Genomic DNA, 15,035 nt, shown 5'->3' with positions numbered 1-15,035 from the left:
TTTCCCCTTTTTTTTTTTTTGGATTGGGTATATCTGCTGCCATGCTTCACTTTTCTCCTCCTCTCTCTCTCTCTGTCTTCTCTCTCTTGTTGTTCTTCTTCCTTTTCCCCTCTAGCTATCTAAGTGCTCTGGATCGTATCGCCGAACCGTCCTATCTACCAACCCAGCAAGACGTTCTTAGGGTTCGAATCCCAACCACTGGGATCATAGAGTACCCTTTCGACTTGCAAAGCATCATTTTCAGGTATAGAGGAAGTGCCACACTATACTCTCTGACTAACCACTGTCTCCACATTATGTCTGCCCGTCTGCTGTTGTCTTCAGCTATAACGAGTGGGAGTGAACCTTGTCTTTCGCTAACCAATAACGGTGCAGAGGGGGCGTCGCTCCAAATTTGGTGACGTCAGTGTTCTCCGCTATGTGTCCTACTTGGGGAGGAGAAGAGAGGCGGGTTCATAGGTTGGTGAACCAATTGGGAACCGGCGTCCGTTTCCAGCGTGGGGTTTGATCCGCCACCTCTATGCCCAGAAAAGCATAGGGTTCTTTCAGGCTAGCATTTGTGTGTTGGTATAGCACAGTGGCTCTGTTCTGAGATCGGCAACAACCACTTGGGGCAGGTTTTCCGAGCTGTGTGCTAAGAAATAGTAGTATTCCCAGGCTGCATCGGTGATGTAACCAGCCTGACAAATGTTCTGTGTATAGCCGGCGGCCAATCATCCCCCTGGACTTTGCCCAGGGAGAGTCTGTGGAAATGGTCACCAGCACACAAGGCTTGATCTCTCCTCCTTCTCCCCTGGAAAGAGAGAGGAGAGAGCAGGAAACCGAGAGGAAGCCAGGTAATGAGGAACGACTACAAAAGAGCGCGGGTAGATTGGAAGCCATCGTGTGTCAGCCCCCTCCTACACTTGGTGAGATTAGAAATAGCCACTAACTAGGAGGACGGACTGAAGAGGACCCCCTGTACCGACGGTGCTCTGCTGCTGGTGAATCACTGTTTGTGTCATTGGTTGTATTCTAGTAACGGTTATACATACGTATACGGTACAGTTATAAATACGTGTGCAATGTAAAAAATGTACACGGCGTTAAGTTGTAAAGGAGATATATGGTCCTACAGGTTCATATAAACAACTTTACACATAATGTGGAAAGAGAGGTGCCACCTCCTCTGTTTCTGAGTGTATATTCCATTGAATATTAACAGTATGTGAGAATGTGAATTTATTTTATAGTAAGATACAGTATCACAGCACATGATACGACGTACGAGCGCTCTCTGCTGCAGAGCGCTGGTGGCGATGAGATGAGCCAGCGTCAACAAGGCAGCTTTTCATTGGCAAAAAATCTCCATTAAAGCTGCTATAAGCAATACTATGTCAAAATTTGAATGATCTTTTTTTCTTGTTTTTTTTGTCAGACAGCCAGCAATGGGTAACACGCTCCCAAAAATGTAGTCTCTGTGGCACATCTAGGGGCCGCAATCTGCATTCAAAGATGTTCCTAGAAGCTTTGTCATTGGTCGGGAAAAAAAAAAAACGGTCACAATGACTAACCAATCAGGAAGCAGACAGGCAAATCGACCAATGACAAAGCTTCTAGGGAAATCTTTGAATGCAGATTGCGGCCCCTAGATGAGTCGAGCGTTCTACCAATTGCTGGCTGTCTGAATACCAAAAAAGAAAGGTCATTAAAATTGACATTATTGCTTATAGCAGCTTTAAGGTACTTTCAGACGGGCATATATTAACACAGATGTTGTCGCCTGGATTAACGACAGGTCTGCTCGAGGTCTGCTCAGTCGCGGGTGTGTGCACGAAACGAGCATGCGCGCAAACAATTTCACGGTGACCGCGCCCCCACATAAATACGCTTGCGTTGTTGTCGGCCCTCGACCTCTCCGCGAGTACAGCACAGAAAACGCAGGTCTCATTGAAAATGAATTACTGGGCTCGTTAACCGCTGTCCGTTTGAAAGGGCCTTGAGTCGTCGTGCCTCTGACTGTTTTTAATTGCCTTTATTGAAGTAGTAGAAAATGCCATTTCTTCCCGGGCTCATCCTCTATGGGAGAGCTTATCGTTATAAGTAGGCCACTCATCCCTTCTGGAAGAAAAGGAGGTCGTGACGCGAGCGTTTTATTTTAGGAAAGACTCTCGCGGAGGACCCCATTTATCAAACCCCTCCCTCCCAAGCACACAGTCACTGGCTCGCTCCACCTTTATGTTGAGTGACGCACCTAATCCCCGAGCGACATTGTTGAATCAGTCAGACTCTATTCTGTGGGGGGGCTCAATTGCACCTCTTGCCCGTCTCCCACATTCGTCCCTCAGTACCCTCATTGCTTTTCCTGAATCTCATCACCATAGTTATAAAAACCTAGATACCTTATTGGCCGCTGCGGTTCATTGGAGCGACTTGTATCGCAGGGAAGGCGGAAGTGCGGAAGGCCACTCCAAAGGTGACTACTGGCCAATCACAGTGTGTTTTTTCCACGACCTTTCAATTCAAAGGAGCTTTATTGGCATGAGAAAATGTTTACATTGCCCCTGATTGGCCTATACCGAACGTCCTCTTCTGTGACGCACGCGGTAGCTTGGCAAGCTTCCTTGTGCGTCACAGAAACTTGCCTTCCCTCGAGATAGAGGGAATAGATGCCACAGATCCTAAGGAGGCGTCCAGCCGTCTACCTTTCTATGTCTATGCTCATCACCATGCAACCCCCCCCCCCCCCCCCCAATAATCTTGTTTTCCATTTCCCTTCATATTTTCATTTTCTATCCTCTGCTTTTCCTCCCGTCTACCGTCCTCCTCGTCTTTTGCTCGGCTTGTGTTTCAGTACTTGTGCTTGTATGTAGACCAATGTGCTGCAGACTTTGCTTTTTGGGCGCACCTGCATCCACTTAGTTGAGAATGAGAGAGTAAGGATGGAGCTCTTTTTTCCATGCTCGCACACATTTCCTCCCTCCTCTCATTTTGTCTTTGCCCTGTTTCGTTGCCACACGCCACACATATCCCTGAGTGTTAATTGAACTCGGAGCTCAGTGGGTCGTTAAATTGACATTGAATTAACTTTTCCTCTGTTCCTGTCTTCCTGTCCACGCTGCAGATTCTGTGCTCGATTTGAATATTAAGAAATGATGTGTGATTGCTCATTGTGTTGTCCTCATGTGACCCAGAATCAATGCTGGTGGCTTTGATCCTTGCCAGAGTGACATCAAGTGGTTCTCCTCTGATCTGTTCTTAGGAGTTCTGTGAAAGTTTGATATTTGAGAAATTCCGAATATTCTGTATATAATATAGTGACACAAGTCCTCTAGTCTAGATGCTCATTTACCATTTACCATTCAGACAATTGAATAATGATATACAGTTAATTGCCATTCATTTTGACCCATTTCATTTGGTGGGAGTTGTGTGGCGCTTGCAATAAAGCCATGGTGTCCACTACGGGGAGTAGAGAGCTATCTAAAAAGCTGCCTCCAGTAAAGCCAGCTACAGTATTGGTGCATTCATGGACATAGAATGTGCAATGTGCGTGATGTAAAGGAACCTAAAAGGGATAGGGTCAAAGTCAGTGGCACCCAACTGTAAGACATATTGGTACTGGTACAAAGCTGACTGAGGGATTTGAAGCTAACTCCAATCTTTGCTTGTTCTGTGTCCTGGTTCTGAATGGCTGCACGGCGCCTGGTGTCCCCGATCTCCATCCAATCAAAATTAGGATGGTGGACGTGGGGGGTCAGAGGTCAGAGAGGAGGAAGTGGATTCACTGCTTTGAGAACGTCACGTCCATCATGTTCCTGGTGGCGCTCAGCGAGTACGACCAGGTGCTGGTCGAGTCAGACAACGAGGTGAGTCAACAGTATGACCAGGTGCTGGTCGAGTCAGACAACGAGGTGAGTCAACAGTATGACCAGGTGCTGGTCGAGTCAGACAACGAGGTGAGTCAACAGTACGACCAGGTCCTGGTCTCAACAATACGACCAGGTCCTGGTCGAGTCAGACAACGAGGTGAGTCAACAGTACGACCAGCTGCTGGTCGAGTCAGACAACGAGGTGAGTCAACAGTACGACCAGGTGCTGGTCGAGTCAGACAACGAGGTGAGTCAACAGTATGACCAGGTGCTGGTCGAGTCAGACAACGAGGTGAGTCAACAGTACGACCAGCTGCTGGTCGAGTCAGACAACGAGGTGAGTCAACAATACGACCAGCTGCTGGTCGAGTCAGACAACTAGGTGAGTCAACAGTACGACCAGCTGCTGGTCGAGTCAGACAACTAGGTGAGTCAACAGTATGACCAGGTGCTGGTCGAGTCAGACAACGAGGTGAGTCAACAGTACGACCAGGTCCTGGTCGAGTGTCAGACAACGAGGTGAGTCAACAGTACGACCAGGTGCTGGTCGAGTCAGACAACGAGGTGAGTCAACAGTATGACCAGGTGCTGGTCGAGTCAGACAACTAGGTGAATCAACAGTATGACCAGGTGCTGGTCGAGTCAGACAACGAGGTGAGTCAACAGTACGACCAGGTGCTGGTCGAGTCAGACAACGAGGTGAGTCAGGGTGCATAAGTTGGTTAGACATACTGTATCAACAGTCCTACAGTCATTAGTCCGACAACACCGTCGCTCGCGACATGCACTGCCGGTTAAAACCAAAACGTGGCGGGCCTCTGACGTGTAGTAGAGTAGAAGTAAAAGTACAGAAAATTTGAAATTCTCCAGTAAAGTCCTCTGAGTACCTCAAAGTTTGTACAGTACTTAAGTAAATGTACTTAGCTACTTTACCCCACTGGTCAACAGCAATTTGGATTGAATTGAAGCACATGCTGTGGCAAGTTTAGCCTTTTAGTATATTGATTGAAACATTTATTTGAGGTTTACCCTCATTTGCACTTCTGTCGATTACACACACACACAACAAAATCAACAGTTAAGACGTATACAGACATACAATTTAGGCAATTTAGCAGATGATCTTAACCCAGAGCGATTTACAGTAAGCAAGAACACATGGTAATACATCAAATACTGTACATAAAAATGGTCATCAAGAATCATAAGGACGCTAGTAGGAACCCTGAACCCTATAAAACACAGAAACAACAAAATAAGAAAACTAAGATGTGAAAGAGTTACATAGTGAGATGTTAGACGGCCCACCGCGGTCGCTAGTCGCGGTAGATTTAACCATACCGCCTTCAGAGTGTTTTGGCTACATCTAGCTGCTACAGCCACATCCTTTAGAGTGTTTTGGCTACATCTAGCTGCTACAGCCACATCCTTTAGAGTGTTTTGGCTACATCTAGCTGCTACAGCCACATCCTTTAGAGTGTTTTGGCTACATCTAGCTGCTACAGCCACATCCTTTAGAGTGTTTTGGCTACATCTAGCTGCTACAGCCACATCCTTTAGAGTGTTTTGGCTACATCTAGCTGCTACAGCCACATCCTTTAGAGTGTTTTGGCTACATCTAGCTACTTCAGCCACATCCGGGATAGCATCCGGTCCGTCGGTAAAAGTGCTCCGCTGCTTTATAAATGGCAGGGCGCTATGATATAATGGATTAAATAACCCCGGGCGTTCAGGGGATGTAATGGAAATAGCCATTCCATAAGTAGCCCATGACGATGATGATTATCGGTGATACTATTGATAAATGCCCTCACAACAACACGGGGCCCGTTTTGCCTCCGAGAGGTTTTGTCCGTCAGCTCTGGCCCCTCTGACTGTACAGATGGAATTATAGGTAATGTAATCAGCCTGTGCATGCATTCATCTCTCGGAACAACCCTCTCTCTTGACTCTGACTCGGTCATATGACCACAAGGGGTCATAAACTAGGAAGGAGCCTCTGCTGTATTTAAGCTCCACTTCAAAGATAACCATGCAGCCTAATACTCCTGGAGGGAGAACGCTCACTCACTACTCTGACCGTTACGGCCACAGAACTACTAGGGATATTACATTTCAAATACGAAATTGGGTCATTTTATCGTCTACTCAGTTTTTAAGCTGCTTGATTTAGATATTTGATATTCATATTATCAGACACGCTCCCTTCCTATACAAACATTGTAACTTCAGGGGAAAGGAACCGGTTGGAATAACGTGTTCCTTCCACGCGCTACATCCTCACTCCTCATGCATTGAAAGAAGATGAGCTCAGTTCAGGACTCTCCCCAGGTTGGCAGAGGGAGCGTAGCGCCCAGTATTACAGCTTGAGCAATTGGCACCTGGTGAAAAATGGGTTACAAATTTGTGCAAAAAAAAGTATGAAATTACAATAGGTTTGTATAGGAAGGGGACGTGTCTGATTAAATTTATATAAAATATCTAAATTATTGAATTGAGCAAACGGTTTGAAGTGTTCACAAACACCTGAGTAGACTATAAAAGAACCACAAAAATGTAAGTGAAATATGCCTTTAATAAATAATAATAACTAAGGTAGGTTGCATGATGATTCATTGCAGCTCAATGCAAAGCGAGAAGAAAAAAGGAAATGATCCCTTGATGAGAGTAGATATATAGTCTCTTCCGGGTCACAATACAAGTGACATTGCTGGTACAAATACTCAAAAGTGCACATGTGCAAAGCCAGGGAATATTCTGTGCTTAAAGCGCTGCCTCTGGCGTTCAGCAGGGATGAAATAGAACGTTGCATGCACACTCCCAGTAGAGTAGACCCAGATAGAATCTCTGCCCAAATGTTTTCAAATCGGCCCCCTGGTGGCACTATAATAGCCCACTTTGTGATTTAGTCTTTAACTCTTGAACCATACGGCATACAATCAAAAAATGAGTTCTCCCTGAATTCCTTGGATCATGACACAACTCCCCATATTGGTCCCGGCGATTTGTGCCAGACTACATTTTTCCTCCAGTTTTCTTCAAAACACAAATTTTGTCCAAACCTCACCCAACAGTACACATTATCTCTGTAGTCCTGTGATCATGATGTATCTATCAGATTTTCCACAGTCCATTCTAATATTGACTTTGTCTGACTTTCAAAATGTACGGGCCCTGGTTAGGCAACCCGTCCTGGTTGAGATCTGAGACCACTTCTCTAGTTTCTTTTGATTTGGGATGTATAATATACCTTGTGTAAAATGGTTCCGGATGTTAACTTATCCGTTTAATCTCTCTGTATGTCCTCACAGAACCGCATGGAGGAGAGTAAGGCTTTGTTCAGAACCATCATCACATATCCCTGGTTCCAGAACTCCTCGGTCATCCTCTTCCTTAACAAAAAGGATCTGCTGGAGGAGAAGATCATGTACTCTCATCTGGTCGACTACTTCCCAGAGTTTGACGGTAATTCTTCTCTTCACTAGAACATTGGAAACCATGTCCATTTGGTTGCAGAACTAAACTTACTGTAGATACAAATAATCACTATTTCCATCTGATTTTATTTGAGCAGTAAAATAGAGTGTGATGTTAAGCCACCAGGCAAATTATGGCAAAATATAGACTAGCTGGTACAGTATCTCTCTCTCTCATACTGTGCCAACCACTTTGACATGTAACCAACCATGTTCTGGGGATTATTTTTCACTCAAAAACGATTGTGTGTCCACTGCGTTTGGCACCCAAAAGAAATGCCCAGTTATTTTTTGTGTATTCATTTTTCTGATGCTGTAACACAGGGGTTCTCAACCTTCTTGGCCGGGGACCCCCGGAAATGCTTCGGCAATGTCTCAGGACCCCCGCCCCCCCAATATAAATTGACTGCTACAATAACCTTAATAATAGAGACAATACACCATAAATAAATACTGAAACCAGATTTAATCATTAGGGAAGGTGTATCAATGCATGTACTATGTGTACTACTATGTAAACTCTTCATTTCCATTTTCCAGCCATTCAGTTGCAAAATAATTTAGGCGACCCCCAGAGCGGTCGAGACCCATGCGTTGAGAACCACTGCGTAACAAACTCTGGTACCCTAAATGCCTGACATGAGAAGGATTTGCTGTAGTAGAGTGGCATCTTGTGGTGAAAATGGCAAACTACGGCTGTAACCGGCATGACTTTGAAGTAACCACTGTATGGTCTTTGTCCCCTGCAGGTCCCCAGTGTGACGCTCAGGCAGGGAGGGAGTTCATCCTGAAGATGTTTGTGGACCTGAACCCAGACAGTGACAAGATCATCTACTCCCACTTTACCTGCGCCACCGACACGGAGAACATCCGCTTTGTCTTCGCAGCCGTCAAAGACACCATCCTTCAGCTCAACCTCAAGGAATATAACTTGGTTTGAAGGAGCAAAAAAGGGAGTGAGGGGGTTGAGGTTGGAGGGGCATCAACCCCTACTTGTAGGACAGTGCGCACTTGCATACGCACTCAAAACACACACTCGTCAAAGTGTTTCATCCGTCCAATTCCATCCATGTTGGCTCCTTAGCAGTCACCCATTTTTAAAGATCTCTATGTACTTTAAAGTTCTGTTTGACCGCGACACACACACACACACACACACGCACGCACGCACACACACACACACCACACTTAGGCCCTTCTGCCCTCCCTTGCCACTGTAGAACCTTCTGTAGAACCCTCTGTTGGTACATTATCTACTGTGGGGCAGCTGTGTGACAATGCCTGTGTGGCTGACAAAGCTTCTTGCATGGCTCCAGTTATCAGCCCAAACCTTTGCTTTGCTTACCATCACTAGTAAAGTAGCAAGGGCTTTCACTACCATTGGTGCTGGTGTTTTAGAGTAGGTTGGGCATTTTAGGCAATGCCAGGTGGTATGAGCGTAAATGGAGCCTACATCTACCCCCACCCCCCGAAAAAATTATCGGTCTACTGTTGAATGTAAATGAAGTGTTCATGCTGCTCACAAATGGTGAGGGCTGGAAAGAGAAAAAGTTTCCAATAATGTTTATTCATCAACATTATTTCTCCTACCACTCTTGGGGTTTTAAACATGAGGGGTGATAGATAATTAAAAAAAAGAATGGAACCTCTCAGAAGCACCGAGGGTTTACACTACTTTCCGTGTTCCTGCTCCCTCACTTCTTATTTTTATATACAGTGAAACAAAACATGAATAAATGGCAGCACTATTTCTGTGTTTCTTTTAATATGTCTTGTCCTTGTTATAATTCCCTATTGATTTGCCAAATTTAAACAAGTACGGTATTTTGGATTGAAAATATTAAGAAGTTGCCAGTTTCCAGCTCATCCCTCGGTGCACATATTGTATGTGTGTGCAAATCCATTCTGGGAAGTAGTTATCACTTGGAGCCAAAATGTTTAAATATAAGCTCTTGTTGATTTATTTTTAAGATGTTAAATTAAATCACTAATTGTGGCATAATATAACTCTGATATGCCATTCGTGTTTCTTTTCGAGCAGTCACCCAAGTTAATCACAATTTTAATCACACCTCGATTTATGTTTATTATTTTTTTATGTGAGAGAAGATTGCATAATGTGAGGATTACAAAAACAATACTATGGAGCAATAGTTATGCTGTCATGCTGCCAGGTAAACTTAAAGTTACAGGCTTGTTTTCATCATCAGAATGGCTTCTGTCTAATTGGCTTTATTTCACCACTTTATTTGGCAGGCATTTGATTAATAATTAGTTAGACTTTTTAATCTAATTTTTGGACCAGACCTACATATTCGTAACATAAGTGGCAATTTCTTCCTGGACCCAGCTTGAAATAATATTTTCGGCTGGGAGATGGGAAGAGATTTTGTACTGATGTTAAAAAGGAAGAAAAAAAAACGTGTCTTTTTAATAATACTTAATATATTCAGTTGTTGCAGTTCTGCTCTGAGATGCTTGAAAATGGAAACATTTTGTTTCCGTTTCAGGTTGACGCTTTATGCAAATTGGAATATGAAAACAAATCTGTGGTACTTAAATATTTTTTGTAATCTGTAACCGTTTGCTGTTGGTTCTAATCCCATATATTTGTCTTTTGCCTGATAGTTCTTAAAGATTCCATAGAACTGACTAATAATGTCAAGCGATGGCTATTTTTGTCTTCACTATGTAATTCAGGTGAGTTTTCATAACTTTTTCATTACAAGGGCTACTATTAGCAACATTAACAGAATGAAAGGACTCTATAGATGACATAGGGTGATAAGGTGCAATTGAGGGGTCTATAGATCAGGGAATAGCAGTCTGTATGTGGGAGTGTGTTGGTAAATTGTTGAGAGCCACGATCCCAGGTTAAGTGAGAGAAGAGTGCTGCCGTCCGCAGAAGCCTGTAACATTCCTGGGGCGAATTCTGGCTGTTTCTTTGTCCACTTTGTTCACCCATTTGTTTGTTCATATTTAAAGGTGAACGGCTAAATGTCGAGGGGTGTGGGTCCCAAGGATGGTGTACAACATTATGTCCTAGTTGTCACCTCACTGCAGCCATTTTCGCTCGCCATGAATTCTGCGCTGATCAGCTTGATTTTACTACATTGTCTATATTATGTCTGTACATATGAAGTGTATAATTTCTTTGGTAGTGTGCTCATGTTTGATACTAGCACTGTACTGCCAGTATTGGACAAAAGGGGCGTGTGTGTGTGAGGGTTTCTTATAGGTGCTTACGAACTCTGCATATGTGCATACCTTATCTTGGTGGTGCCAAAGGCTATTGAAGGCAGGCTTGCTTGTCAATATTTCTTGAAGTCTGTTCAGTTTTAGCGGAATGCGTGTTTACAATGAATATTGTGTTGGCAGACAGCATTATTTACAGTTTGTGCCCAGTCATATTATCAGTACCTTTGTGCTGGCATGTACATCGTGTACCATGGGCTATTGGCTTACTGAAAGATCTAGTTACCTCCATTATAAAGTAAACATACTGTACAGATCTTTTATTGAAGGTGGGAACTACCTCCGGGCCATGGGTTTCAACAGTTAAAACAATATTGAGAGGTGTTGTAATGCCTGGTCTTTTGATGAGCCATTTTCATTGGCTGCTGTATTTTGTTTGCAGTCTGTAGTAGGAAAGGGTGAATAATTGTTTTTTCACACAACATTGTAAGGCCTTTCATGTAATGTTACACACAAGACAGACTGATACTTCATACACCCCATAGAACAATACAATCCGATGCAACATGCAGACATAACTTCATTCCTAAAGCACCACAAGTGAGGCAGACTTTCAACTTTGAAATCCCCTTTAAAGATGTGCTCTAGTGGTGTTTATTACAATTCCTGTATTGTTTGAAGGCCTTTCGTTTCATTTATTTAAAAAAAAACAATCGGAAGCTCTATCGGGAGTAGTTGAGGTTGACGGCAAGTTTAGAAAGATATGATTATTATGGTACTACAATTCTTAGCCAATGTGGCAGCTTGCTTTTTGTAATGAAGACAGCATTATGGGGGTTCTGCTTGGGGATCTCCTAAAAGCACACTCCGTCCATCCTCTTTTGGCTTTCTGTGTTAAAGGGCCAGAGATGTAATAGCAAAGGGTTGTGTTCTGCATAATATGCTACATGGATTTGTCTGGACTCCTGATCCTCAATAAGTGGCCAGCTGTCTTATTTCATGACGGTGCAATCATTTTTCCATGTTTATGTTCCAATAGATTTATGTGAAGGGGGTTGTGAATGTGGAAAACGCATGTCTATGAAGAACATACTACATATGATTGTTATTGGATTAATTTTAATCAAACTGGATTTGTATCTCTTGTCAGACACTAAACAAGATGGAAAATATAGTTGGCACTAGAACCAGCACAGCAGTAATGGCTTGGTGAATACACTATTAACTTAAGTGATATGGCCATGTCATAGATTTAATAGCAGACATGGCTCCATTACTAATTCCTTTGAATTAATGTTTGATTAAGTCTGCTTGTTGGTTTCTACTTTAAAGACAATCCATTTAATGCTGGTGTTCCAGACAAATCAATCGGTCCCATAGCATAGCTGGTCATTCTATTTTAAATGCCAATTTGACCCGGGTCACTCTGAAGCACTGTTTATTATGAGTTGCACAAACTCACTTTTGCATTACAGTTCCCTTGGTCTAAAATGAAGCTTGTTAATTAAACGTCAGTTTTACTGTATTTATTTAAAGGACTTGAAAACTGAAGGTACTAATTAAAGTTGTCATTGGGTGGGTTTATTAGTGGATGAATATTAAAGTGTGGTGTGTTCTGGGGTGCCGGCTTCTCTGTTCTCCTTTATTTGATCAGACTGTGTAATATTCTCTTCTCCCTGAGTCAATGCACTGAAACTGCACCACAGCAATGAGACTGCTTGCATTCATGCAACTTACATGTTAGTGTCAAGCACGTTCGTTGGTTCGGTAAGCTTGGTGTGTGACTGTGTGTGTGTGTGTGTGTGTGTGTGTGTGTGTGTGCATTTGATGGTTTATTGCTTCTGCTTGAGGTCTGATGAGATGAATGGATGAAGTCATATTAAAGCTATCTGCTAATCTTTTGTAAGGCTTACCTAAACACCTGTATTTTGGACCACTCTGATAGATTTTTCTCTCTTTTTAGATGGGTTTAATAAACTTCGTGTAGTAGTGTATAAATTGCATAATGTTGCAACACACACAGACACACATACACACACACACGCACACCCCAAGTATACCAAATGTAAATTATGTACAATGAGTGTGCCAATCCCATTTATTTGCAGAGCCAGACTCTTAACAAGTGCCAATGTTGTGAAAACTCATATAGGGGACCTTTGAATTTCATGGTTCAGTTTTTAAAACAACACTAAGTATGTGATTAAATAATGAAAATAGGACGGTTTATTTAAGTTAAATGATGAACTGCTGTTTATAAAGAAGTGTCATAATTGCATGTGTTTGCCAGGCTGGGGAGGGAGGTGGTAGTGAGATACTGTTTTTTTTCCTTCAACACCCTCCTGAAAAAGGGTCTTAATTGTTATCGATTTACAGTGTTTTAGCCATATTTCTCTTTTTCTATGTTTCATTTCAACCACTGTTGCCTGAACCTCATTCAAACTCCAATGATTTTCATAGCCTTCTCAAAATAATTATCTGTTTCAAATTGGAATAAAATGTGTTCCTATATACTCTGTGTTGTATCATTGCATATATCTCATTCCGGTCTGAAAGGATTTCATTGGGGAATTCTTTGAGGCGGTTTACATACAAAAGGGCTTGGAAATCATGTTTGTACAGCTGTTAGCTGCTCAACGCTGGGGTCCAGGGATCCCAGCTAAATGATGCTTGGGAACCAAATGGGAGTCCGAGTAATGGACCCTTATTTGTGTCTAATAGAATGGAACCAACTGGGCCTTTATGGGGTCAATGTGGTTCTATTCGTAGCCATGTGGGATGTAGCCAAAAGGATCAATTCACCAAAACCATTAATAATAGACAAATACAGTAATATACTAAAACATCAGCCACTCTTCTCTTTAAAGACCAGTTTTGCAGCTGGTAAAAATGTGTATATTGAGAATGATTGAGAATCACAGGTAGATAGGCATAGGCCCTATGGGAGCATAATGTCAAATAATCCACTAGGGGCGCTCACTGTTTTGTGGTGTTTAGAATAGACCTGCACCGTGTAGAATAGATCATCGGCCCAGCGCTGTGTGCTCTTCTAGGTCTCCTTCATATATTTCTGTGTGGGGGCGTTATGTAGCGTTGAGCCTAGTGGAATGACTTCCAACCCAGTTTAGTAGAATACCATACCAGTCCAGACCACGACCAGAGTCCTCCACACACTATCAAATTCACATAATTTCTCTACAACTCTGTAGTGACGTTCCGGGATGGAATCTGTTCAACTGCAATAGGCCTGCCGCCTGCCCTATTATCAAGTTCGTTCATTGCACCACGCTATAATTTAATTGGTGCTTTAAGTTGACTGTCTTTTTTTTCTCTCTTTCTGTTTTGAAATTAATAAACAGGATTAGAACATATCCGGAGACATTTTGTTTGTTTTTGAGAAGCAGGCTGGCTGCTGTGGTGGTGTTTTTTGTGGTGTTTTTCGCCCCAGCAGCAGGCAGCACCGGACGGGGCGGGGAGTTGCAGCTGCGAGCGGGGCTGTCAAAGTAAACGTTCCACCGCGGCGAACAAAACGAGCAGCATACTGCGCACCAGCAGTAACATAACAGCGTTCCTACGCGGCGCGTGCGTTACAGCAGAGAGAGAGAGCAGGCGCTTCGTAACGCGGCTAATGAATCATTTTTGAGTGACACCTTTTTTTCTTTTTCCCCCTTTTTGTTGTTGTTGAAGAATTAGCCTAGCTACCAACCAACCAAGCCAGGGAACAAACAAAGTAACCTCGGTGGTTGCTGCCTTTTAAAACAGTTGACATTCCACGGGATTGTTGAGTGTGTGTCACTGTGTGTGGGACAGGTTGGTTGGTTGGTAAACACGCGGACTACTGAACTGAGTGGCGTGGCATCATCATCATCACCCACAGATTGACTTGATAAGCTTTTTTATCTCCTCTCAGGCGCCTGCAAAGTGTAATATCGCCTCTCTTCTTGTGCTTTTTTGGGGGAGCGAGCGAGCGAGCGAGCGTCGCTAGCTAACATTTGCTAGCCTTCCTGCTATCGCTGGTCAGCTCGTGTGTGTGTGTGTGTGTGGGGGGGCTCTCTCTCTCTCTGGGCTAGCTTGCATCAGCTAGCTGACTGTGTGGACAAAGAGGACCAACGCTACGCAAGGAAGGAAGAAAAGAAAGAAGAAAAAAAATCAAGGGCCAGATTTTTTTATTTTTTAATTCTTAACATTCATCGGATACGGGGGAAGGACAACACAAGAAGGGATTGACATGATGTTTCCACAATCCAGACATTCAGTAAGTGTATATTTTCAGATTTTCCAGTTGAGAAATTATGTGCGTAAGAAGAAAAAAAAAAAAAAGCACAAACAGATTTATTCAGCCTAAAGGTTGGGCTATACTTATTGTTGTACTTGGAACTTGTTTTTTTGTGACTGTGCCTATAATTCATGCAATGCTATAAAAAATGATGACGGTGTTTGTGTCCATAAAGACATAACTGTATGGTAAATACATTCAGTTATTGTTGTCAACAACTGCCTAGTTCTGGTAAGT

General features: G+C 43.1%; 2 protein-coding genes across 7 annotated transcripts in view; both read left to right on the top strand.

Annotated features, from left to right (window-relative positions):
* The window catches only part of LOC308320679 (guanine nucleotide-binding protein subunit alpha-11), a 43,129-nt gene extending 30,096 nt beyond the window's left edge, over positions 1–13,033 (top strand). The window contains exons 4-8 of one of the 3 annotated variants that reach the window (XM_080771292.1): positions 116–244; positions 3,719–3,824; positions 3,985–4,008; positions 7,163–7,316; positions 8,077–13,033. In XM_080771292.1, the coding sequence (XP_080627418.1) occupies positions 116–244; positions 3,719–3,824; positions 3,985–4,008; positions 7,163–7,316; positions 8,077–8,267 (604 nt within the window). In that variant the 3' untranslated portion in view covers positions 8,268–13,033. Of the gene's footprint in view, positions 1–115; positions 245–3,718; positions 3,849–3,984; positions 4,009–7,162; positions 7,317–8,076 lie in introns of all 3 variants that reach the window. The other 2 variants (XM_080771290.1, XM_080771291.1) reach the window with 2 other exon arrangements.
* Positions 13,034–13,714: 681 nt separating this feature from the next.
* Positions 13,715–15,035, top strand: part of tle5 (TLE family member 5, transcriptional modulator) — a 59,560-nt gene continuing 58,239 nt past the window's right edge. For 2 of the 4 annotated variants that reach the window (XR_013964548.1, XM_080771295.1), the window contains exon 1: positions 13,715–14,777. Coding sequence is in view for 3 of the 4 variants with exons in the window: in XM_080771295.1 (XP_080627421.1) it covers positions 14,751–14,777 (27 nt within the window). In the remaining variant the exon portion in view is untranslated. The remainder of the gene's footprint in view (positions 14,778–15,035) is intronic. The other 2 variants (XM_080771296.1, XM_080771297.1) reach the window with 2 other exon arrangements.

Source organism: Protomyctophum bolini (genome assembly GCF_963924005.1).
Source record: "Protomyctophum bolini genome assembly, chromosome: 8".
Taxonomy (NCBI): domain Eukaryota; kingdom Metazoa; phylum Chordata; class Actinopteri; order Myctophiformes; family Myctophidae; genus Protomyctophum; species Protomyctophum bolini.
The sequence above is the reverse complement of the archived record's forward strand: the minus strand, read 5'-3'. Positions and strand labels throughout refer to the sequence as shown.